General features: G+C 38.1%; 1 protein-coding gene across 1 annotated transcript in view; it reads left to right on the plus strand.

The window, feature by feature from the left end:
• SIPA1L1 (signal induced proliferation associated 1 like 1) overlaps window positions 1–26299 on the plus strand; it is a 135333-nt gene that overhangs the window by 26445 nt on the left and 82589 nt on the right. The window contains exons 5-7 of the mRNA XM_082617702.1: window positions 10904–11149; window positions 19982–20085; window positions 23218–23375. Of these exons, the coding sequence (XP_082473828.1) occupies window positions 10904–11149; window positions 19982–20085; window positions 23218–23375 (508 nt within the window). The remainder of the gene's footprint in view (window positions 1–10903; window positions 11150–19981; window positions 20086–23217; window positions 23376–26299) is intronic.

The following is a 26299-nucleotide window of genomic DNA, read 5'->3' on the forward strand; positions in this document are numbered from 1 at the left end:
TACATCCTTATATTTAAAGAGATTGATAGTATGAATACGAAAAGCTGGACTCACTAAAAGGACCTTCTACATCTCCCTTTAAGTTTTATTTAAATGATTCCTTTAAAATCTTTTCTACTTTAACAGCTCATGTAATTATGCCTGGATAAAGAAAACACTATTTGCTTGCTATATTGTGGCATTTTGCCTTTCAGATCTTTGGTGCTTTTTTCTTTCTTTCTTTTTTTTTTTTTTTTTAATCTTACCATTTAAAAATGAAATGAACAGAAGAACAGATGTAAGTTATATCTATATACTATAAAAGATAGTATTTCACAAAAATATAAAAAGTTGTTTTTCATTTGACTAGACTCTGATATTTATGTGAGAACTGAAGTAGGTATTTTAATTCCCAAAGTTTTAAGAAATGATTATATGCTTTGTGGCTTACCCATGCTTTCACATTCACCTTCCTGATACCTTCCTGGGTCTTTCACTATTGATTGATGTCTATTTCCATTATCATCTAAAGGTCAATAAGAAGATGAAATAACCTGCCAATGATTTCACTTTGTCAAGAATTTAGAGCAGTTTGTGACCCAGCAAATTTAGATCAACTCTGGATTTAGTTTTTCCATCATGGTCCTACATCTTCACGTATTAGATAATTGAGAGCATCTCTTATGATGAAAACACATTAGATAAATATATATGTTTACTTATTGCACTGTTCTAAGCTCTTTACCAGCATCATCTGATTTAATCCTCACGGTACCCGTGGGCAGTAGGTTCCAGTTAATGGCCTATTTTACGATTGAGAGGATCGAGGCTTTCAGAAGCAGTGCCATTTTCCCTTAGGAGTCCTGAACACTGGATACGCGTTTGCACGATACTACCTTTTGTTTTTAAGATTTGCAAGTTTTCATCTCTTTTTGCGCATCTCAAATTATTTTGGTCCTCCAAACTACACTGTGAAATATCAGGAATTTCATTACCTATTCAGGCCAACTTTTAAATAATATGGCTAATTCAGTTACTTTTAAATTTGCCATATTAATGCCGTTTTTCTTCATCAGTCATTAAAAAACACCTTTATCTCATCTACCCAGTGCAAGAGAAATGAAAGGTCATTATACCAGGCTCTGTTTCAAGGAGTTCACACGTGTAAAGCACTTACTGCACATGAATAATGATAAAATAATAACTCATTAGTCCTTTACATGCATTATTTCATCTTTATCAGCATCCTGTGAGAAAGCTGCTGTTATAGGTAGTATAATATACTGTGCTTAACTTTCAGAAGTAAGCGTAACTTTTCAAATTCAATAAATGCTAATTGAGTAACTACTCTTTGCAGATTGTTAAATACTGTAGAAAATAAATAGGCTAGTAAGACACAGCCCTTACCTATGAAGGAGACAAAGTCATAAATTACTGTAATGAAAGGTAGGGTTAATATAATGAGTATAATAAGAGAACTGCAAACAGACAAGCCAGTGGGGCCAAGTCGTGATTGGTTATTTGGGTCAGGATGAAACGGACCTTTCATCAGACTAGAGAATAAGCCGTACGGTGGTCTAGACTCAGAACAATGAGAACAAAGCGCAGCAGGACAGAAGCACAGAATGTGGTTATGGGACAGCAAGCAGTCCTGCTGAGCAGGAGTGTAAGGCAGTAATAAAAACAGATTACTAAGCCAGGAACTGAGCAGTGACTAAGCCAGGAACTGTGTGAAGCAATTCACACAAATTATTTTAATTAACCCTTAGAATCCTTTGATATAGGTGCTATTATTGTTCTTGCTTTGCCGACAAGAGCACCGAGGCACAAAGAGGCGGAAGGACCCCCCCCACCCCAGATCACAATTAGGATCTGGTGGAGGCAAGTCTTGCATCCAGGCATTCCGGCTCCAGAGTCCACTTTCTTACCCAATACACTGTACACCCCATCCTCCCCTCCCCTCCCCTCCCCTTGAGTAGAAGAAGGAACTGGAAATATGGATCCAGGTTTTATTGCTACAGGCTACAGTGCCCAATATTAAGTATAACATGTAAAACCCAAATAGGATCAGAATAGAGCTTAAAAATAAAGTGCAGTTGCCGGTTTGCAGAAGAGAAAATCGGAAGACCTGTTTTCATTAGGAAACGTCAAGGTTCATGTACACAGTAGTGATTTTACCTAAATGAGTATCTCCACTGTTTTTCTAGATACTTATTAAAAATACAAAGAAATGAAAATATTTGTTGGATTCTCTATTTAAAATGTTGCCCTTCAAGTTATTGAAGTTAAAGGGGAAAAGTAATCATATCTAATTAGGTCTGTAATATATATCTCAAGAATAGATGTAAGGAAAGAAGCAGTATTTATTTGATAATGAATAGCACTGTTCCTTTGATTAAGGGCATGGGTGAAATTCTCTGCTGACTTAGCCTGTTCATTGCCCTGGTGCATTATTCTATTGAAGATGAATGAGTTTGACTAGCCCCATTTCCTGTTTGATTCAGGCAGCTGGATTTAAAGAATGAACCATAGGGAAAACAATTTTTCCAAAACCTATTTCCTATGAATGAAGCTTTGGCAGAACAATTACCATTTCTGAAATTTCAGTCTTCTTCTAGATTATGGTATCAGCTAATGCATGTTGAAAGTTCAGATGGCCACCAGATGGGTTCCATATGTACATTATCAGGAAGACATATACGCGACTGTCCTCAGGTCAGAGAAAGGAGACAGTGGCATTGGTTGCTTTGTCTCGTCTGTTCACAAGTAATGATTACACGGGCTCATCCATGCTCTTTTGCCTGGCTGAGGCTGGGGTGGGTGACTGGATGGGGTCCTTTCCAGTAGTAAGATTTATGATTAACGTGACTGAGAGCAGTAGCATTTGGAAGACGTTTGGCTGGGTAGGACTGCAGTTTGCAGTTGAAGGAGCTCAGCATGGCTAAGACTTGCAGTGAGGATTCTTTGGTTCACAATCCAAAAAGACAGAGGAACTGTTTGCAGATATTTCAGTCTTCTTGATTTTTAAACTGTGAATTGTGCTTTAAATTCAGCTTTAAAATAAAAAGTTAAACTAGTTTCCTTCGTACAGGACTTTAATTAGCTAATATCTTCAAATGATCCAAAAATCAAAGTATTTACATTGAGGGATCCCATTTCCACCCTGTTCCTATCCCTCACCTCTCTTCTCCCCTATATTACCACTTTTATTAGTTTCTTATGTATTTCTATGTTTCTTTATACAGATATACCAGATATGCATATGTAGTCTTAGTTCCCTTTTTTTTTTTTTTTGTGGTACACGGGCCTCTCACTGCCATGGCCTCTCCCATTGTGGAGCACAGGCTCCCGGTGCGCAGGCCCAGCGGCCATGGCTCACGGGCCCAGCCGCTCCGCGGCACGCGGGATCCTCCTGGACGCGGGCACGAAGCCATGCCCCCTGCATCGGCAGGCGGACTCCCAACCACTGCACCACCAGGGAAGCCCCAGTTCCCTTTTTCTTATACAAAATATAGCATGCTGTAAACATTTGCTTTTTCACTTAGTAATATATTTTGGAGATCTTTCTATGTCAGTACACAGAAAGTTTTCCCATTGTTTTTATGGCTGCGTAATATTCTGTTTTGTTGCTGTACCATAGTTTACTTCATTAGTTCCTCTATTAATGGACGTTTAGATGGATAACAGTCTTTTCCTATCACAGACAGTGCTCAATGAAGAGCCTTTTCCTATGTAATTGAAATTCATCTTAATGTCAAATCAATACAAGTACATAAATCATCATTTTAATACCCAATATGAAGCTTTCTATTTTTGTGAGAACTTTTGCACAGCATGTTATTAGGTAAGATTATTGTGTGTGTATAGATTATTTCCTTTACATTATTCCAAAGATAAAAATAGATTAGAATATGTCTCTGCACATGTATATAAATAACTTTGACAGCATCTCTGTCAGGTTTTTTTTAAATGATCTTTCTACCCAGTATCCATATGTCATTTTTTAAAGCAATTTGATTTTTGGTAGTAAATTTCAATGAAGATAAATTTTCTAACTAGCATTTTTTGCCCCCAACACTGAATTTTTCCAGTCTCTTTGTCATTCTTTTTGGAGGACAATACAGTGATAGATCTTTAGGAAGTAGGTAAGACAGTTACCATGTTTATGAAGAACAAGCCAAAGTAAATGCTATCAATGTGAATCATGAGAATTTGAAAAAATGACCAAGGTCTTCATGTCCAGTAATGGCAGAGTAGCTTGTCTCAGACCAACCCACCCACTGAGAATAACCAGAAACACTGGACAAAGTGTTTTTTAAAAATAAACTTGGACTTTTGCTTTTGGAAGTATGGGGTAGATGTAATTTTCCCCTATTCTTCCTGCTAAGTACAGCTAAAAACCTTGTACACTGTATATAAAGCAAACATGAATCTGATAGGTGGAAGGAAGGAAGCAGATTGGCTGGGGAACTTGGGATAAGGAACGACATAGTGGTCACTCATGATAAGAACGGAAATAGAGAGGAACTTCCTCAGCTTGATTAAAAACAGCTACAAAAACCCTACAGCTTACATCATAGTTGGTGAAAGACTTAATGGGAACAAGTCAAGGATGTACAGTCTCTATTGCTATTCAACACAGTACTAGAAGTTCTAGTCAGTACAATAAGGCAAGAAAAGGAAATAAAAGTCAGGTGGATAAAGGAAAGGAAAATATAAAATTGTCCCTATGTCAAATGACATGATAGTCTATGTACAAAACCCCAAGGAATCTACAAAAGCTTTCTAGAATTGCAAGGTGTGTCCAGCAAGGTTGTATGATTCAACATCAACTCAACAGAAATCAGTTGGATCTCTTTTAATGAACATGTGGAAACTGAAAATAAAATAAAATACCATTTACAATCCTTCAATAAAAAATGAAATAGCTGGGTATATACCTAACAAAACATGTTTAGGACTTGTATGCTGAAAACTATAAAACACTGATGAAAGAACTCACAGAAGACTTAAATAAAATAAAGAGACATACCATGTACTTGGATTGAAAGACTCAACCTATTAATGATGTCAGTTCTCCCCTAATTGATATCAGTTTAACACAATCGGCATCAAAATCCTGGCAAGATTTTTGAAATTATAGACAAGATTATTCTGAAGTTTATATTGAAAGGCAAAGGAACTAGAATAGCCAAAACAATTTTGAAAAAGAATAAAGTGGGAGAAATCATTCTACGTGATTTCATTATATTATATTGGTATAACTACAGTAATCAAGACTGTGTCTTATTGGAAGGGTAGATGCATGGATCGGTGGAACAGAATGGAGAAACCAGAAATAGCTCCACACAAATATATCCAACTGATTTTTTTGACAAAGGTGGAGGAAGGATAGGCTTTTCAAACAAGGGTGCCAGAACAATTACATAGACAAAATAATGAACTTGACCTAAATCTCACACATTATACAGAAATTTATTCAAACGGATCATAGTTTGAAATGTAAAACTATAAAAATTTTTGACAAAAACATAGGAGAAAACTGGGGGGACCTGAGGATTGGTGAAGAGTTCTTAGATATAACACCAAAAAATATTTCTTTTCTATACTTAGTCTAGAAAAGAAATAATTGAGAAATTTGGGTTCATCAAAATTAAATCATCCTACAGCACTTTTTCCTTGGACATTTGCTGATTTGTAAGAGGCTTGGGGCTTAAATATAGCATAAAGCTGCAGATAAGAAGTTAGGTGATAGTTCAGAGTTTTCATTAATTTCATGGGGGCTGCAGAAATAAAAGATAGAGATCAAGGGTCACTGGAGAACTTGGGATTTGTTTTTAAAAAATCAAATTGAAATTCTAGAACTGAAAAAACAAAAGCAAAAAGTTAAAATCTCAGCAGATGGGTTAAAGCACATTAGACACAGCAGAAAACTGATGAATTGAAGTTACCAGCAAATTTTTAACTGAAGAATGTAGACAAGAACACATGAGAAATACAGAAAAGTGCCTAAAAGACATGTGGGCCATAGTGAAATACATGTATGTAATGGAATTCCCAGGAGGAGAAGAGAAGTTAAAGCAATATTTGGGGACAGAATTGATGTCTGAAGAAATACCAGTAAAGAAGTTTCCAAAACTGATGAAACACATGAATTGAGACAGAATCAAGGAGCTGTGCCTACTGTAAGCAGGATAAATACAAAGAAAATCAGATGTAGGCCCATCATAGTAAAAAATGCTGAAATTAAAAGAAAAAGAAAAAAATCTTAAAAATAGCCAGAGGAAAAAATACCTTCAAAGAAGAACAGTAAGACAGACAATTGGATTAAAATTAACCATTTCCTGAGCTATAAAGCATAATGAAAAGGTGGAAGCCACATTTCTAGAATGCTGAAAGAGAAGAACTCTCACTAGGAATTTTACCCAGGAAAAATATTCTTTTAAAATGTAGGCAAACCTATTTACAGTGGAAAAAAAAAACAGCAGTGATTGTCTGAGGCTGTTAGTTGATGCAGGGATAGACAGCAAATGGGAACCACGAAACTTGGTGTGTTAGAAATGTTCTGTGTTTTGATTGGGTTGGAGGTTTATTAGAAATCATTAAACTGTGTATGCCTCAAATGGATGCAGTTTACCGTTCAGAAATTATATACCAGTAGTTGACTTTAAAATGGAGTCAGATTTCTGTTTCCAGCCAAGATTAAAAGAGAAGGACTAGTTTACTTTCGCATCTGAAACAACTTTTAAAAGCTAGGCAAAACAATGAAACCATTGGTTTTTATGACCTTGGACATCAGGCAACAAATGACCGTGATCTCTGAGAGGTGGGAACCAAATGAACAGTAACATTGCACCAGCTTTCTTCCTGAAGAGAATTTCCAGGCTGTGGAGCTGGGAGGGGCACCCACTTGAAGCCCAGGGCTCTTCCTGAGTAGAGATTGAGATGTGAGTCCAGGGAGATAAAAGATTTGCAGAGCTGAGTACTGGTAAGTACATGTATTTGAGGAAACTATTTGTGGCCAGGGTAAGAACCACCCTAAGATTGAAGGGGGCAAATCCTCAGACCTCAGCCTGGCTGAGAATAGTTCCTTCTCCCACCAGGCAATCTGGAAAACCGCATACATAGTTCACATAGCATTGGGTAAAGTCTCAAAATGACTTTGCCTCAATAATGGGGCAAAATTAACCTCAAATTAAATGCTGCTCTATTAAGACCTGTCAGAGTTTAAAAGGAAGAACTGAAAGGATCAAACTATTTCCAATTAACTGTGTCCCAGAACAGAGCTCAAGCATCTCTCAAGGGTTCATGACCCACATTTTGAGAACTGCTGGACAATGAAATACTTCATAGTGACTGTTTTAAATCTCTGGATTACATCAGACAATTTAAAAGATTTTATAAGGGAAGAACTGGGTTGTTCTCATGGTCTGTGCTGCCCCCAGTGGCCTTCCTCTGGCTGTGACATCAGGAAAGAAGAGGTGAAAATACGGGAACTTCTTAAGAGGTCTCTGAGAACTTGGTTATTCAAACCTGTTTCTATTGGTAGAGGACTCTGACTTTATCATCCATCTTTCCAGGAACTCAGGGCTGCGTAAGTCAGATTTTGCAGTACCTGTTTCTTTGATTCTTTGTTCAAGTGCCTATTTTATGAGAGGAAGAGCAATTTTTGTACTGTTGGTTCCCAGCTGTGGGAGCCCAACGTCACTTTTGGTGGGTGTTGAAAGACACTTTCTTTACTGAGACTCAAGACTTTCAAACGGAACCTTGGTCCTGTTGGATTGACCATCATCACTTTTTACAATGCAAACATTTGTTGAGCATCCAAACACTTCCATCAGTGCTCCGTATGAACAGTAGATACGCAAGGATGGAACTGTACAGCATGACTTCACGGTCATCCAAAAGCAAAATCCTAAACTGTGGATAAACCGAACCTGTTTCCGAGATGGCTTCTGGCGTCATCATAACTCTATTTTGAGCATTACAGGAAAGTATTATGTATTCATATACATAAATCCATACAGATGTGTTTGTGTGTGTCTCAAAAAAAAATAGTGTTTTATATAACCTGAGAGCAATTCCAAATCCCCAAACCATAGCTCTAAACTCCATTTCCATTTGCTCCTTCTCTTGAAATATTCCTTATTATACTTACATAACTCCCCCTTAACAACTTCTCGTATTCTGGGCAGGGAACAAGGTTGCTATCTGAAGATACTAGGAGCCTGAGTTCACAGAATACCCACCTATCTCGACTTTATTGCAGTAGAAACAAGGATACAGTCGTAGTGTCACCTTCCAGGACAGAGCACTGACATTTGGCACTGTTTAGAGGAAACTTGACATTCCAACAGATTTCCTCATCCTCTTGAAGGAGCCTTCCTTTCACAGCCAGCAAATACCAGTCTGTTCTCCTGTCTGCAGGTGGAGCTCACTAGAGTGTGAGAAACCTGTCAAAAGAAGGCAGTGCCCTGTCTCATTGTCCTTGCATTCTGCTTCTACAGTGGTTTGGGGGAAGTTCCGTTACTTATCTTCTCTCTGAACTCTTTTTTCATATATGTAAATGAATCCTCTTGAACATTGCACAGTGAAATCTTAGGCCTTTATCTAAGAAGTTTAAAAAGCCACCCACAAATCCAATATCACTGCGATGCTTTCCACTGAACAGGGTGACTTTTGTTTTGCATTGTTGCAAGAGAAGGCTGATCTGGGAGGCACAGAGCCAAAGAGCAAATAACTCCAAGCTCCAGATTGCTTCTTTTCTTTGACAGTTCTCCCTGCAGGGGGAGAGTAAGAATCTGGCTTCATTAAGGACTTCTTTTGTAGCAGACATAGAGCCTACCACTACTTTTTTATTTGTTGAGACCTAATAGGATACTCAGCTGAATTCTAAAGCCAAGATGAAATCGCTACCTGTGGGAGTTCCCCTCTAAGTATTAGTAACATTCAGACCTTTGAAGGAGGCCAGCTGCCAGTGGTATGTGGTAGGTTTTACTTTCTTTTTCTTTACTGCATGTGGCATACAAAAAAAATGAACTAAATCCTAAATGTGTTTCTGTTAATAATTAAAATGAAGTAGCAATAATGCAAGGTTGGATGCTATTTTAAAAAGATTCTGACATTGGTATATCCAATTATTTGCAAGTTTCAATTTGGAACTTTGCCTTCCACTTGTGGAAGTAGGCAGGGTAAAATCAATTCTGCACAATTATAGAAGTCCTAAGGAGCTCTCATGTCTATGGGTCATGTAAAAGCTGCGGAACCTTCCTTGTCAACTAGTTAGCATGCAGTGGAGAGGGGGGAAAGCAAGCAGGAGTTCCCTCATGACATTTTCTAGTTATCACCATTCTGAACCATTTGGTTTAGAAAGTTGAAAAAGAGTTGCTTAGGTTCACAGTCTCTTGTGTAAAACAATAGGAGCTGGATATGTTTCAGAATTAAGAAAGGTCCAGCTTTAGAAGGATAATAAAATGCATGCAGCATGGAGTAATAGTCCCCAGGATCTGGAGCAGCACCCCACAATCAAACATTAATATTTCCAAAAAAAAATGAATATTCACAGAAAGAGGAATAAATTAAAAAGTATTACTGTCAGCTCATATCAAGTTTTACTGCCAAATGTATTTGCTTAAATTTGTTTTTCAACTGTGGAATTGCTAATAAGGGGCCATGGACATACGTTGCAGTGACAGAAATAGAGCACGACAAGCCTGGTTGAGTCCTGGTAATATTTAATAGAGCCGAATCACAGGGCTGATAATTTATGATCTCTCCCTACTGGACCAGTTACTTGCTTTTCCCTTTTCTGACCTTCTCTTTGCATATCTGTCAAACAGGGATAATATTTGCTTTGTAGGCTTTTATGAGGATAAGATAATGTAAGTTAAACACTAAACAGTGATTGGCAGACAGTGGCTGTTCAATAAATGTTAGCTATTAAAATTTTGCCTCTTCTCTTCCCCCTTCCCTTTTTATGAGATAAAAATTTACTGATACAGTGGTTTCAGTGCTACTCTGGAAACAGGCCTAAGTGATATGGATTGCCCTGATTTTACTGGAGAATTAAAAGTCTAAATTTTAAGATTGAAAACTCATTTAGTGTTAAATGACTAATACAACTTTAAAATTTGTTTATAGAATGACTAAACTTTTCAGTGATGAATGAGTGTTTCTATTAATGTTATATCATATTTAAATTTCTTGAATGCTTTGTTTAAACTGTATCTGAGGAAGGAATATTTACCACTAGCTGATGTGCCATTATGCGGCCCCTTTTAAAGTTTCTATCCAGGTACTGATCTTTCAGAAAAATATTTGAAAAGCATAGTGTCGACGATGCTAGTGCTGTCACAAAGATATAACCAAGGTTTATAATTTAATATTCTGGAAAAGTGGCATCAGGAGATAAGTCTTTTCCAATTTTACCCCCCCAGATTTTATAAGAACTTTAATGGGCTTGTAGTGCAAAACAGTTTAAAGTAACTTTTGTAAACAGAAATAGACCCACAGACATAGAAAATAAACTTATGGTTACCAAAGGGAGAAGCAGGGGAGTGATAAATTAGGAGTGTGAGATTAAAATATACACACGACTATATATAAAATAGATAACCAACAAGGACCTACTGTATAGCACAGTGAACTACACTCAATATTTTGTAATAACCTATAAGGGAAAGGAATCTGAAAAAGAATGTGTGTGTGTGTGTGTGTGTGTGTAACTGAATCACTTTGCTGTTCACTGAAACTAACAACGTTGCAAATCAACTATACTTCAATTAAAAAATAAAGTATCTTTTGTAAAGTAGGCCTTTACTTTTAAATTTTTAAGGCCTCCCTTTTTAAAAGGGGAAGAACGAAAGCAGAAGGATTTCAAGAGAAGAAAGAGGTTAGCTTACTTGATGGGCATATGGCCTACAAGACTTATTAGCATTTAAGCGGACAGAGTGGGTCTGCCTATATTTATATGCATTGTATCACCTGCCTTCACAGCTGAACTATCAGCAGAAAGTAGGCATCATGTACTGCAAAGCTGGACAGAGCACGGAAGAAGAGATGTACAACAATGAATCAGCCGGCCCAGCCTTTGAGGAATTCCTCCAGCTATTGGGAGAACGCGTTCGGCTCAAAGGATTTGAGAAGTATCGTGCACAGCTTGACACCAAAAGTAAGAAATACTTATACCCTCCTACTAGGCTTATTGTCCTCCTGCTGTGTTGATGTTCACCTGGTAAGTTGCCTGTAAAACAACATTGCCACTTACTGTAGAAAACTGCTGGTGATGGGGGAGAGGAAGCCAGGGAAGGAAGATGTGGCTCTAAAACAATTGAAGACCATAGTCAAAGTAGCTAGGATTGGACTTTAAAAAAAATAGTGTTATCAGAAATGTGGAAGGTGGAAAGCAGTGGATGGAGATCATGCAGAATTGCCCCTGGATAATGTTGCATAAATTTCACTATATTTAGCTGAAAAACTCCTGCAACTTAAAACCACCTGGTTGCAAGCCCTAGAATTTTTGACTTTCATTAACTCATTTCATAATCCTTGTGCATATCTGTGTAGTCAGTCATTGTATGGTTTTCTTAATCATTTTTATATTTTAATATCTAGAGGTATTTTTGTTTATTTATTTCCTGTTATTATTGTCCATAGTCTAACTTAATCTCTAAGAAAATAGGCTTAGCTTTGGTATTAGCTTGGCTCGTAAAACGTGTTGATTCAAAGCACAATAGTGCAGCAGTCTGTTTAGCTACAGCTCATGAACATAGAGGTTTGTCCCTTCCCATTCCCAGGTGGTTAATAAAAGAGTTATGTTCTCAAGTATCTAGAGTATGTTGACTTCTGCTATGCGTCTGTGTGAAGGCAATTTTAAATTTTATCTCAAAATCCATCCATAGACACCTGTGACCTGTTTTTCTTTGAGAGGGTCTTTGGATTAGCACATCTGTATTGCAGTCTATAGTAATCGCTCTGATTTTCTGTACAGGAAATTAAATAAGGAGTTGAGTCATGAAAACAAAAAAGTATTCATAAACTCTACTGCAGGGAAGAATTTCCTGTTGCCATGGTTTTGCTGTTGCCAACTTGGAAACGACATGCAGGAGAACCTATGAAAAACCATAAATAGCCTAGACTCTTAAATATTATTTTAACGTTCCGTACTCTGCTTGCAGCTGCATAATATGTTAAATCTCAATATGCCCTTAAACTCTTTTTATCAAGATATTTTGAGGTTTCCTTTGTAATTCCTTCAAGTTGTCCCGATTTGTTGTGTTATGTAAATTATCACCACAAAGAGCTATTAAAAGGGTCTGGGAAGAAAATGTAATAAGCGCCTTGATTCTGTCAATGAATGGCTAGATTGGGAGTTGGTAAGATTATTTATTATTTGTGTATTTACACGGTCCCAGCCATCTCTTGATGATGAAGGGCAATGTGAGAAATGTATAGCAAGGGCAGACTTAAGCAATATGGCACTGAGTAAGTCAGTGGAATAAGCAAAATAAGCACTTTGCACATTTTGCCCCAATATGCCAGTAACTGCAAAGGCCTGGATCAGCAAACTGCCTCTAATGGCACATTTTTCAGTTATGTAATACATTCATCTGGGAAGGGTTCTTTTTCACTGAACTACTCTCCTTTAAGGCTCCTTGTAACCTTCTGAGGCATAGCTCCTGAGAAAGAGGGTTCAGTTTCCTTTTCTATCCTTTCAGAGGGTCAAGTTTCCTAAAGTGAATGAAAAGTAGGGAAGTGTTTCCATTCTAAAGCCGGAAGAAGACAGTACGCATATTTATCTCTCTTACTCCAAGCTAGAAGAGACCATTAGCCTCATCACTTAAATGGGTATTAAACAAAAAACAGACCACAGAAATGGGGATCAACAAGCCTCTGCACTCTCCCCAGCAGCCTCCTACTGGCCATGACACACCCAGAGGTGAGACTTTGTTCTGTGTACTGTGAGATAAGCTCACCACATCTTACCTAACTTTATGTTGTGCTAGGAAACTCTTTCAATATGATCTTTCAAAAGAGAAAATGCTTTACAGAACATGTGTTCCTAAAGGATCACTCCATCTCCATATGACAGTGTAGTTGTCACTTGGATCTGTGGATTTGTAGCCTTCATCAAATTAAAATATTACTTGCCAAACTCATTTTTTAATTTTTCTGCACCCTCCACCTTCTGAATCTCTCATTACACATATATTAGGTCACTTACCAGTTGTGATTTGATTTTTAAACTTTTTTTTCCCCTCTGTGCTTGTGTTTGGATAATTCCAATTAATGCATTTAAGGCACTGTATTTTTCTTTTCTTCCATAGTGTCTTAATCTGCTATTATCCAATCTAGTGAAATTTTCATTTCAGATATTGTGATTTTCAGGTCTAGAAGTTGCATTTGGGTTTTCTTTTTCTCTTTTGGGGGGGGTTCTCTTTTCTTATATTTTCCATATTATTCTCATTCAGTTCATGTCCTCCTTTTAAAGCCTTGAACATATTTATAACAGCTGTTTTAAAGTCTTTGTGTGCTAATTCCATCATCCCTGTCATTTGGGGTCTCCCTTTAACAAATTTTCTCCTGTTTTTGAGTTACATTTTACTGCTTCATCTGTCTGGTTATTTTTGATTGGATAGTGGACATTGCGAATGTTTCATCATTGAGGACCTGGATTTTGTTGTCTTCTTTAAAGAGTGTCGTTTTATTTTGGTGGGCAATTAATTTAATTATAGAACAGCTTGACCTTTATGAATCTTGTTCTTAGGCTTTTTTAAAGCATACCTAGGGTAGCCTTTACTCTCTGGCTAATTTAGCCCTCCTGCTAAGGCACCTGATGAATACCAGCATATTCAGTGAGGTGTCTCTGCTGTGGTCAGTCAGAAGTTGAATGACTTCTACCCCTGTGTGAACTATGAGAATTGTTTGGCTGACAAATCTCTGGTAGTTGTTATTTCCCCAGTAGTTTTTCTTTTCTTTTCTTTTCTTTTAATTGAGAGATGATTGACATACAACACTGTATTAGTTTTGGGTGTACAACATAATGATTCAGTATTTGTATATATCCCGAAATGATCACCAAAATAAGTCTAGTTAACATCTGTCACCATACCTAGTTTACACAATTTTATTTTCTTATGATGAAAACCCTTAAGATCCACTCTCTCAGCAACTTTTATTTATGAAATACAGTGTTATTAACTGTAGTCACCATGGTGTACATTACCTTAATGTTTTTTCTTTCCCTGGCTTTTGGAACCTCACTCTATGCTTGTGCAGCTTAATATTCAGCCCAAGACTCAAGGGAACCCCTGTGTAGATTTCTGAGCCTCTTTCACTGTGTGGTTTCCTCTTCTTCGGTATTCTGCCCAGCAAATATCAGCCACCTCAACCTTCCAAACCTCCAGCATGTTTTAGCTCCCCTCTTCAAATCCCTGCTCTGTGCCATTGTTTTGAAAGTACTTCCAGGTAGAAAGCTGGGTGGGGATCATAGGGCTCACCTTCTTTGATACTTTTTTCTCAGGGAACACTATCCAATGCTGCCTATTGTAAAATGTCTGAAAAAAAAGTTGTTTCAGATATTTTGTCTATTTTTCTATTTATTTACAATGGGAGAGCAGGTCCTATACCAAGTGCTGTTATGGCCAGAAGTAGAAGTCTTAGATACTTGTTACATGTCATCTCATTTAATCCCCACAAACTCTGCTAGATGCCAGTTATCCCCATTTTACAGAATTGGCTTCTTTAGATTAACTAACATGCCCAAGGTTAGGCAGCTAGTAAGCATTAAGGAGGGAGAACAGGTCCTAGTGTTATGGTTAACGACGTGTTTAGAGAAAGCATAAATGTAGAATTAGGTACAGTGAAGCCCGCAGAGCTCTGCCTTGTGGCTGTGTCTTCCCCTCTCTCGAGCCCTTGAGCTAAAAATACCCAAGCCGTCTCATGAGACAGCTCCACTTGTCATGTATTATAATTATATTCAGATTTTAGTACTTTGGTAAAGGAGGAAGAGGCTCAGGAAAGGACGGATTGATGGAACTGTCAAACCATTTCTTCTTTTTCCCAGTGTTCCATACAAGTCCAGTTTCCATCTCAGAAATAAGGACTTCTAGCAAACAAGCTACAGATGGGTCAGGGGTTGGAACAGTTCTGCAAAGAAGAAACTTTCAGGAGTAAATTTTTTTCTCCTTTTTTTGTTTCATTATTTGGATGGCATAACCTCTAGGTAATTACCATCCCCTCACACTACAGTAAATACGAAAATAAGTTTCCCACCAAGCAGTTTATTATTTGAAAGCTGGAGACCACCCTCATTTTAAGCTGTGTGTATGGATTATTATTGGGGAATTTATTTCCCGAATGAAGCATGTTTGTCAAGTCAGCACGTAAGAGACTTAGAAACCCTTGGAAAAGCATTCCTTCAAAGCTCTGCCTTCTTTGATTTGCCACAATATTAGTGAATGCTTGTTGCTTCCCCCATTTTTCAGCAGTATTATAAAGATCGTTGAGATTCACGGTCTTAGAGGAGATGGAAGACATTTCATAAAGAAAATAAATCCTTTATTTGGAATATTTAACCTTTGATAAAGAAAGGAGTAAAACTAGCATTATTTAAATGTTTCACACATGCAAAGGACTATTTGGAGTTCTAGAGACTGATGAATGAAGAAAAGTTTTCTTTTTTCACCTCCTGAACTTTAAACTGTGTTATAGTGGAAGGTTTTTTCTTTGAGTGTTACTGAGATGCAGTTGGCAAAGAAATTAAAATATGTAAAAGGCCCTATTTAAGGCAGCTACACTTTTTATCTCAACTGCACAAAATTCTAAGTTCTGATCAACATATCTCTTGAGCATCTTTTATGGGCTAGTACTTTCATATGCATTGTTTCAGTCCTCACAACAGTGAGAAGAATATCGAGGGTTGAGGGGTGGAGAAGTGAAGTGATTTGTTTTTGGTCATTTAGTAAATGATGCTGGAGGTATTGGAATTCAGGTCTTCTTACTTCCAGGTGGGAATCCAGGTAATTGCAGGTATCTTGCTAAGTGCTCAGTAGGTAGAAAATAGTAGTGACTGATTCCTAAGTACCTGTCCCACATCATCGCTTATCCTTTTCTCACCATATGTTAGTGATTTTAAGAAGCCTTCAGTCCTGGGCACATACACATGCATGCTTGCACGTTCCCTGAACTGACACAGTATGAATTCTCCTGTCATGGCAAAGGGTGGTATTACAAACTCTCCTTGATCCCTTCCTCAGTGAAGTAAAGTAACCTACCTCCTGACCATGGTTAAAAGTACATTGAAAAAACATGAGTAAATATGGTAGATGCCAGAGAAGGTGGGATTCTTGACTTCCCCAAATACTTTGTTACTGAGTGGATGAAATAGTACTACAAGGAGGCGTGAACAGTACTACAAGAGGTGTGCCATCGGGCTTCCCTGGTGGCACAGTGGTTGAGAGTCCACCTGCTGATGCAGGGGACACGGGTTCGTGCCCCGGTCCGGGAGGATCCCATATGCCGCGGAGCGGCTGGGCCCGTGAGCAATGGCTGCTGGGCCTGCGCGTCCAGAGCCTGTGCTCCGCAATGGGAGGGGCCACAATAGTGAGAGGCCCGCGTACTGCAAAAAAAAAAGAAAAGAGGTGTGCCATCCAGTGTTCCAGACATTAATACTTGTCCCCGGCTGTGCTTCTGAGCATTGACCTCTGCATCCCCAGACCCAGAGGCAAGCTTTCATAGAAGGGAGATCTGGGATCTTAAATGGATGGCCCTCAGCAGCCAGCTGACTATTGTAGGATTTCAAACTATGGATAATAATCAGATCCACAACCTGTCTGCGATTTTGTTCTGCATTTGATGTGTTCTGTAGTGGTGAGGACGTTCATAAACTGAGCTTAAGCTTTCTCCATTATATTGACTTTATTAGTCTACATGCAATTAGGTCATGAGATTGCTTTTCTCCTTCTATTCATAAATATTTAAAACTAGGAACTTCCCCAAAATCAAATTGCTTGGGCTTGATCCTTTATCTAGCTTTTCTGAAGTCAAACGTATCTGTTATTGACCAGGAAGTGGTTACATAAAAATCAAATTACTGGGCTTCCCTGGTGGCGCAGTGGTTGAGAGTCCGCCTGCCGATGCAGGGGACATGGGTTCGTGCCCCGGTCTGGGAAGATTCCACATGCCGCAGAGCGGCTGGGCCAGTGAGCCATGGCCATTGAGCCTGCGCATCTGGAGCCTGTGCTCCGCAACGGGAGAGGCCACGACAGTGAGAGGCCCACATACCGCAAAAAAAAAAAAAAAAAAAAAAAAATCAAATTACTTTTTCCTGATTCAGATTCCTACACATCCACCTTTATCATTGCAAGTTTTATTCCCCTTAAAGCAGAAGAGTTGAGCCAAGAGAAGTCAAGGATGAATATGACATTGACCGTATCTGAAACTGCTTCTACAAATTTATTAACCTATTCATGCCATCTTCAAATAGAAGGGCCTAATGTAGGGTATTATCACTTATTGATACCTTTTCAAAGCAGCGGACAAGAATATTCTTATCATTCCTCAATTATTCAATGTCTTCTTATCATCTAGTTTGAATATTAGAAATTTTATTTTCTATGACTTAGTGTAGAGGGCTGACCTTATTAGTGGATATACACCATTCGCTGGTAGTATAATTTGGAGGCAAATCACATGATTATCAAGATGACCTATAAGATGCCCAAATTTATTTTTTAACTTTTAAAGCTCCATACAAATATGAAGGAGCATTATCTTCTTTTTATCCCTCTTCTATAAACATATTTTTCCCCTTAGAAATCACTCAATATACTCTTTTCAACCAGAGAAAAAAAGATTTTTGTGATTTTCCCAATGGTCATCTTCCTGATTTTCATTCTGTTAAGTATTTCATGGTCTCAAGGTCACTAAAATAATAATAATAACAACATTAAATGCCTTATTCTTCAGAGAATATAACAAACATTCAGTTTCCATTCTCTCTGGTAAAATTTAGCAATTCTGTTATGTACACAGGATTTTGGAATTCCTTTCTTCTCAGAAAAGAAAATTTCATTGTTTTGGCCCAGTTTCATTTCTGAAACTTTTGAAACTGTTTCCAGACTGTTTAAAATTATCAGCAAAGCTGGGGTTTTCAGAGGTCCTTAGAAGAAGACTGGTCATGCAGCATCCATTGTATAAAATGAGGCAAGTGTCGGAAAGAGAGAAAGGACAAGAAATAGAAAACAAATTATCTTCAGGGTTGTCTTCATTTTTCTTTCCTGGTAGTAATGCCTTTAGAATTAGAAAGACATATAAAGCAAAATGTAGTAAATGAACACTGGATGGTAATTTGTTTTCTAGTTCATTAACTTTGCTTTAAATTGACTTGAAACACATGTAAGTACTCATCCCAGCTGACACATTGACTTGAAAGTTGTAAAATGTGCGAATCAGTTCTAGAGGTATTTATAGCAAGGGTCCTTAACAATAGAAACCTTCTTCATATTCAAGATCTGTCTTAAGTAGGTCAATGATTTATTGCAGTTGTATTTTTTTGTGGTAATGGTCATTAACATTTAGAAGATATTTTGGGGGGGGCTTTACGTGTTGGTACGCGTATCTTTGCAGTTTTTCAAAAGTAGTCTTTGCTTTATTCTACATTTATCCTGTTTTTAAAACCCTTTGTGTTTTATGCCCTCTTCAAAATTAAGATCCAAGGTTGAAACTCAGGGCTCTAGAACATCTTAACAAGTCTCTGCAAACCTCCCTTATGGTCTATTCTCAGAGCAGCGCCTAAGGGCAGTGCAGCTACTGCATTAGAGTCCCCTGGGGGTGTTTATTAAAATAGATTCTTCTGCCCAGCCCCACACCTACAGAGCAGTATTTCTGGGAGTGGAGGATGGGAAGCTGCCTTTTAAGCGGCTTCCCAGCCGACTCCATGCACACTCCAGTTTGAGAACTACTGCCTTTCGGTACATGCCAGAGGCTGTCTTGCAGCGTCATTCTCTAAAATGCGGTAAAGTGTTTGCTCCTTAGCAGTATGGTTGGTGGAGGATTGAGTTTACCCAAAACGAATGCATTTCTGTTCATTTTGCCGCCTGTAAGTCCAGATCCTAATCTAAAGATATTCCCCTTCAACTGGACAGTTAATAATTCTCTTTGGTTTCCAGGTATTTATGAGCACGTTGATTTGTTAATGATTAAGGGGGTTGAGGTTGTTTTTTTCCTTAAGGAAGGTGAGAACAGAACACACTCAGTCTTAAATTGTTGGACATTGCTGTAATACCTTTGTTACTCAGTGTTACAGTCTTGTTAAGTTTCCATCTATTTGTTAAGAACAAAACGGTTCTCTTGCTTGAGTCAGAAGTATTGGAAAAGATGTTCTGAACTTGAAGTCTGTGGATGGAATTCAGGGGTCTGTGAACTTGGATGGGAAGTAATTTTACATTTATCTTCACTGACCCCTAATTGAAATTTAGCATTTCCTTTAGTTATGAATGTAGGCAACACACCACAGTAGTATACGCTCTACCTGTGATTTTATCACCAGTAGAAAGCATAGGTATTTTCATACTGTATTGTTTGTTGTTGGAAGTCTGTCAAGGTACTGCTTATGCACTTCACTGTGTCAGAATTATTGTAGTTATTAGACCAACTGCTTAAACTTATTATATAAATCGTATGCTATTATATCATTTTAAAATTATTTTGATAGTGGTATTGTTCAATCTATTGATTTCTGTTGAAATCTTATATAGTTTGTTATGCATTTACAAATATTATTCTCAGAAGGAATCCAAAGGCTTCACTAGACTGCCAAGGGGGGAATTGGGTACAAAAAATGGGTAAGAACTCCTATACTGTGTCTTGTCTTAGGATGTCTTCATCCTAAATCATTTCCCTTTTTTTTTTTTTTTTGAGATCCATCTCTTAAACGAACTATTTTTCCTACTGTTACAGTTGTCTCATGTATTTTTTTTTTTTTTTTTTTTTTTTACTGTAGCTGACTCCACTGGAACCCATTCTCTGTACACAACATACAAAGACTACGAGATCATGTTCCATGTTTCTACCATGCTGCCATACACACCTAACAACAAGCAGCAGGTAAGAGATCCTTGTGTTATCTGTGGGGTTTTTTGCCCTTGTTTCATTTCCCCCAGAAGCCTAAGTGGCAAGTTTATAAAATCTTGAACCAGAATTTAATGTTGCACCTGTCACGGCAGCAGGAAGCTTTGTACTTTGTGGAAGTAAGGAATAGCAAATGAGCTGAAAACAAATGAAGAGACCCAAATTCTAGGTTAACAGCCAGCTGGATGGCTTTGTGAATTAATCATTTGCTTTTCACCCACGAGAATGGAGGTTTTCCTGAAATCTGAAAAGAACAAGTTGAAATCATGGTGATTAGATGACTCTGCAGGGTCACAAAGAACACATAATGAGTGGGTGAAATTTCATCTCAAGAGGCCAGTGTACAAAGCAGGAAAGTACTGATGTTTCATTTCAAATTTCAAAGGTTTCCTCCACTAACTTGGAGAAAAATCAAAATGTCGATGGGAACTCAGGAAAATGTTTTTTCTTCATGTGTTCTTCAGGGGACAACATAAGTAACAATTGCATTTGTGTACCTCTTGTGTACCTCATACACAGAGTTTCTTTTAAAAAGATCTAAAAGCACAAGGCCTAGTACTAAAATGTAGTCTGTGAGATGATAAAATGTGAAAACTAAGAAATGGCAGATGGTTACAGAGCAAGATGGAAATGGTACTGTTTTAAAGAGTATGTGGTAGTTGTTGTTTTTAAAAAATGTTTTAAAACAAATGATACCAAACTGAAACTTAAAAGAACCAGAGAACTAACAGACTCTCCTTTCAGTAGCTGTTATAAACACAGCAGTCTAGTATCACTTCTGACCTTAAAACAGACATAGATTTTGTTATTGTCAATTGTTGTATTAACAGAACACAGGGCCAGCTGCAGAATGAATCACATCCTCTTTCACAGAATTTAACAAAACATGGATCGAATCTAACACATCATCACTTTAGGTTTGATTACATCACACATCTCAGTAACAAAATCTTGCCTCTTGGGCTTCCTTGGTGGTGCAGTGGTTAAGAGTCCGCCTGCCGATGCGGGGGACACGGGTTCGTGCCTCGGTCCGGGAAGATCCTACATGCTACGGGGCGGCTGGGCCCGTGAGCCATGGCCGCTGAGCCTGCGCGTCTGGAGCCTGTGCTCCGCAACGGGAGAGGCCACAACAGTGAGAGGCCCGCGTACCGCAAAAAATAAAAAAATAAAAAAAATAAAAATAAAAATCTTGCCTCTTACAATTACCAAAGCAATCAAAATGTAGGAAGCAAAGCAATGAATCAGCTATAAATCTGAAATAAACCTATTTTAAGATAAATTCCCCTATCTGGAGTTTGTTAACAGTTTGTTTTATGCAAATTCCAAGTTCTAGATTTTTGAGAGGAAAACACCATGCTAAGAAAAATATACTAAGCTCATTCTGACCAGACAGTAGAGAGAATTTAAGGACATCAACAAATGATCTTTAAAGGGGAGATGAAGGCTTATTCTACCTGATTGCTCAGCAGAGAAAGGTAACATGTGGGGGAATGGGGGTAAAAAATTTAGTAACAAGACTCAATTGTATATCCAGCTAAATGAGTCAAAGGGCTGAGCTGAGTGAGTTGGCATTTAAGTGGACATCCATCCAAATTATTTAATTTGGGGTCCAATCAAGGCAAAAGTATTATGGTCCTGAATCAGAGTGAAAGAATTATTGGTATTCTACATATTAAGAAATTTTAAATTCTCTAGCTAAAGAATTTATTTCTTCTACATAGATTATGTTATGCTTGGAAAAACCGGAAAGAATGTGCCTTTCAAAATCTTTTTCCAGAAATTGGTTTATAAATACTGTCTTTTTTTTCATTATATATAATGTGAGATGGATAGGTTTATTTGTATTTGGGTCCTTTAGTAAGACAGTAACATTACATATCAGGCCATATTTTGAAGGAAGAATGACATTGTATCAAAAAGACAATGGCATCTATGCAGGAATGACATTTACATAGATTGTATTTGAGCTTGATAGGTTCAAGATCCTGAGGAGATTAATATTCTTTGATGATGGGTATATTTTATATAGCAATCAATACAGAGCAGCCTTTATTTCTGTAACATCTGATAATATAGCATGTTTAGAAATGAAGTATACAGCCTCATTAGAAGATCATTCGGGATGCTTTAAAATTCCTAAGGTTAAAGTACATTTCCTGAACATTCTAACTCCCAATTCTCAACCCTAATCTAATAGGCTATTGTTTCTCCCAGCTGGCAGCCAATACTCAATCACTGATTTTACTGATATGTAATCTGTGTAAGTTAAAGCGGAGACCTTTTTTTAAACCTTTTTTTAGAAGGTTTATAAATACAAGCTTATGTCTAATGGATAGTTTATATAAATGTCATGTTTAGTTGTTTTCCTCCTGGTAGGAGCCTCCATGTAATAAATATGAGTAATACAAATTTTGTTCAGTTTTTCTTCACATGGTTGAGTTAAACTCCCTAATAACCCCTTCCTAGAGAGGCGCTGATCTAGGATGATTTGGAGTGCCTGAATTTGAAAGCCACCTTTCCAAAACACCGTTTAACGTGAAACAGAAGGTGGTCTTAAGCAGCTTTCACTGTAATTAAAGAAGCTATTTAACCTGCTTTAAAACTGTTAGAACATTTTGGAATATTATTAATTTCTGTATTCCCAGCTTGTGCCACAAACAGTATTATCAGAAAACACCTTAGCCACATTTCTTTAAATGGAGCTAATTAAATCAGAACATAAATTGCGTTGTAATTACTTTAGCCGTTCTCATCTTTAAAAAATATTCCCTATGGCAAGTTTCTTTCTTACATGAAAATGGAACAAAGCTGTTGTTATGGAAACTGAAGATTTGGAGATGCTGGGACTTGGCGTCATATGCTAGAGATTGGTTAGATCTATTTGAATGGACTGTGTGCTTTATGAAATTTCTGAATATTCATTTCCATATTCTTCCTTGGAGCGAATGATAAGACCGGCTAAAATATTGACAATAACTGTGTAGGTTACCTCCCCTAATATGTACTGATTAATAATGAATGAATGTTTTAAATACAGTTACATGAGGGAATCGGGGAGGAACAAGCAGAGCGTTGTCATTTATGTCTCTTGCTTATGTTTTCTTTTAGCTCCTACGGAAGCGGCACATTGGAAACGATATCGTAACAATTGTTTTCCAAGAGCCTGGAGCGCAGCCATTCAGCCCGAAAAACATCCGATCCCACTTTCAGCACGTTTTCGTCATTGTCAGGGTTCACAACCCCTGCACTGACAGTGTCTGTTACAGGTACTGGCTCCAGAGGTGGCTGGATGGGCACTGGTGCGCGGTCACGTCGAAGGTCCCCTCCGACTCTGCTTTCTGAAGTGGCAGTGGGAAGTCTATTGCTATTTATTTCTGTCTTTAAACTATGCTTGGGGATGGCTGAATTCACAGGATGACGTAACCTGATGGCATTGACATTCCCCAGACATGTTGGTTAGACACCTGCCGTTTCCATTTGCACCTCCTTCTTAGGTGGCATCCTTCATCCATGCCATCTGGACACCAGCTAATTACTCATGCTGCTAATTATATTTTGCTTTTGCCATGCCAAAAGCAGAGAAGAATGATCATAATAAGTAGGGAAGAGAAGTTAAATTTTTTTTAATTATTATTATTATTTTTTAAAAGCCCAAACCCTTGCTTAGGGCTGACTTGATTACCTCTAACATTTCTGACTGCAATCTTAGGGGTATTTCTATGCTTTGTTAAGCATTTGGTGGAATGGTTTCAGTGTCCCTTGTTGACCTAGTCTCATGAGTATCAGAATTCAAGCATCTACCTGCAGAGGCCTCTGCAAGAATCCTGGAGAGGGTTGGTGTTGAAGAGGGTACGAACCTGTGATGCTGTGTTGACGTGAGTGTGGTGCCAAGAAGATGTGCGAGGATGTTCTAGCATTAGTAAGATGTCCTAATAGGAATCTATCCTTTCAAAATATGAAAGCTTATCGTATCTTTCCATCCCTAAAATTTAGAAGACAAGGCTTTGTTAATTTTGGATTTTTGTTTTTGAATTAACAGAGCCACCTACACAGAAAGTGGCCAGTGCAGACTGATAATTGGTTTGTTGTGAGATCTACAACTGTCTAATCCTAAGTGTAATGCAGGTTAAATATAGGAGAACAAGCAAGTTCAGGGAACAAAACAAGTCAAGGTTACACTGGACTCCAGCTGACTGCCATCATCCTTCCCCATTCCACAGTAACTATGTATGATGGGCTCTAATTAGAAGCGCAGCTCTGATCTAGGCACCTTATTTGTGTTACCTCATTTAATTTTTTTCAAAAATTATTTTATTTATTTATTTATTTTTGGCTGCGTTGGGTCTTCGTTGCTGCACGCGGGCTTTCTCTGGTTGTGGCACGCGGGGGCTACTCTTCGTTGCGGTGCACGGGCTTCTCATTGCGGTGGCTTCTCTTGTTGCGGAGCACGGGCTCTAGGCACGCGGGCTCAGTAGTTGTGGCTCGTGGGCTCTAGAGCACCAGCTCAGTAGTTATGGCTCACGGGCTTAGTTGCTCCACAGCATGTGGGATTTTCCTGGACCAGGGCTCGAACCCGTGTCCCCTGCATTGGCAGGCAGATCCTTAACCACTGTGCCATCAGGGAAGCCCTCATTTAGTTTTAAAACCTCTGAGGTAGGTGCTGTTTTAATCCCTGTTTTCAGATGAGGAAATTTAAGCGCGTAGGGGTAAGGTAACTTACACGAGGTCAGCTGGTACTGGGTGGAGTTTAGGTTTGAATGTACCAAGTCTGATTTTAGAGCCCAGTCTCTTAATGGCTCTGCCATGCTGTCTCCCTCCATGCCGTGTGCAGTAGGGGTCTTTGCTGCCCCTGCTGCTGATGTACTAGCTATTCCTGAACTTCTCGGGTGCCAGTATGAAAACCCCAGACCAGGGAGTTCTGTAGTTTCCTAGACTCAGTGGGTGGAAACTCAAACAAAGAAAACCTAGATCTGAAGCTTTTTCTCAAGAATATGGTCCCCAAAAGCTGCTTTATTTAGGTGTAGAAGGAAAGAATTAGTGCAGAACATTTGACTGTAATTGGGGTGGAGAACTATTAGCATTTAGAAAATACCCCAAGCAATTGAAATGTTCTGTGTACTGGATTCGCACAAAGGATTTCATACTACTTTGTAGATAGAAAGCTAAATCCTTTTTGCAGTGGTCACTAGGAAGTTTGGGGAGTGGAAAGCTATGTACTTTCTTTTAAAAAGAGATTCTTCTTTTAAAGGTGTTTGTTTAGATAAAGTGCTGTCCAATAGAAATGTAATGCAAGTCACATATTAATTTAATATTTTCCAATAGCCATATTTTTAAAGTAACAAGAAATAGGTAAACTTAATTTTAACAATATGTTTTTTGACCCAATAGTATATTTTATTTACCTGATATATCCAAATATTATTATTTCAACATGTAATTTTTAAATTTTAAAATTACTGAGATATCTTACATATTTTTGGACTAAGACTTTGAAATCTGGAGTGCATTTTTGACTTACAGCTCATCTCAGGATGCTCAGTTTTCATTGGAAATAATCTGTATTTAGATTTCATAAAATTTGCAATTAGAGAAGTAGATTCATAATAGCTTATTGCAAACATACTTTTTAAGTATGTCTCCCTCTCCTTCAAAGACTTTTGAAAAACTGAATCGAGTGTCGGTTTTTAAAATTTAATGTGATTTAATACTCTTTGGTCATACTAGCCACATTTCCAGTACTCGGTAGCCACTGGAAGTATGGCCAGTGAAAGTCTAAATAGACTGATAAGGAGCAAAGGTGTCTGAACCTTCTTCATTACTTGGCTGGATGAGTAAGTGATATCTGTTTTATTCTTTTCAAACCCTCCTTCCCAGCCTGAAACTCATGATTTTTGCTCTCTCTCTTTCTTATTTTTAATCTCTTACCTGGAGAGCCCATCTTCTTAAGCCCACCTTGTGATGCTGGGAGCCTTTGCAGGAGGACACTGGACACCCCTGCTCACAAGACGTGGGCTAGTCTGGAATTCCCCTCATTGCCAAGCTTACTTGAAGACCCAGTGCACTGTGATTTTTGGAACTAAAGTCATGATCTTTTCCTATTATAAACTTTGGGTACATGAATTTTTCTCAGTCCTTCTCAAACTCAAGTAGGTGTGTTTCCTGGGGTATGTGGTGATGCCAGGAGATGTTT

The sequence above is a fragment of the Mesoplodon mirus genome, assembly GCF_964341445.2.
Source record: "Mesoplodon mirus genome assembly, chromosome: 4".
NCBI lineage: Eukaryota > Metazoa > Chordata > Mammalia > Artiodactyla > Ziphiidae > Mesoplodon > Mesoplodon mirus.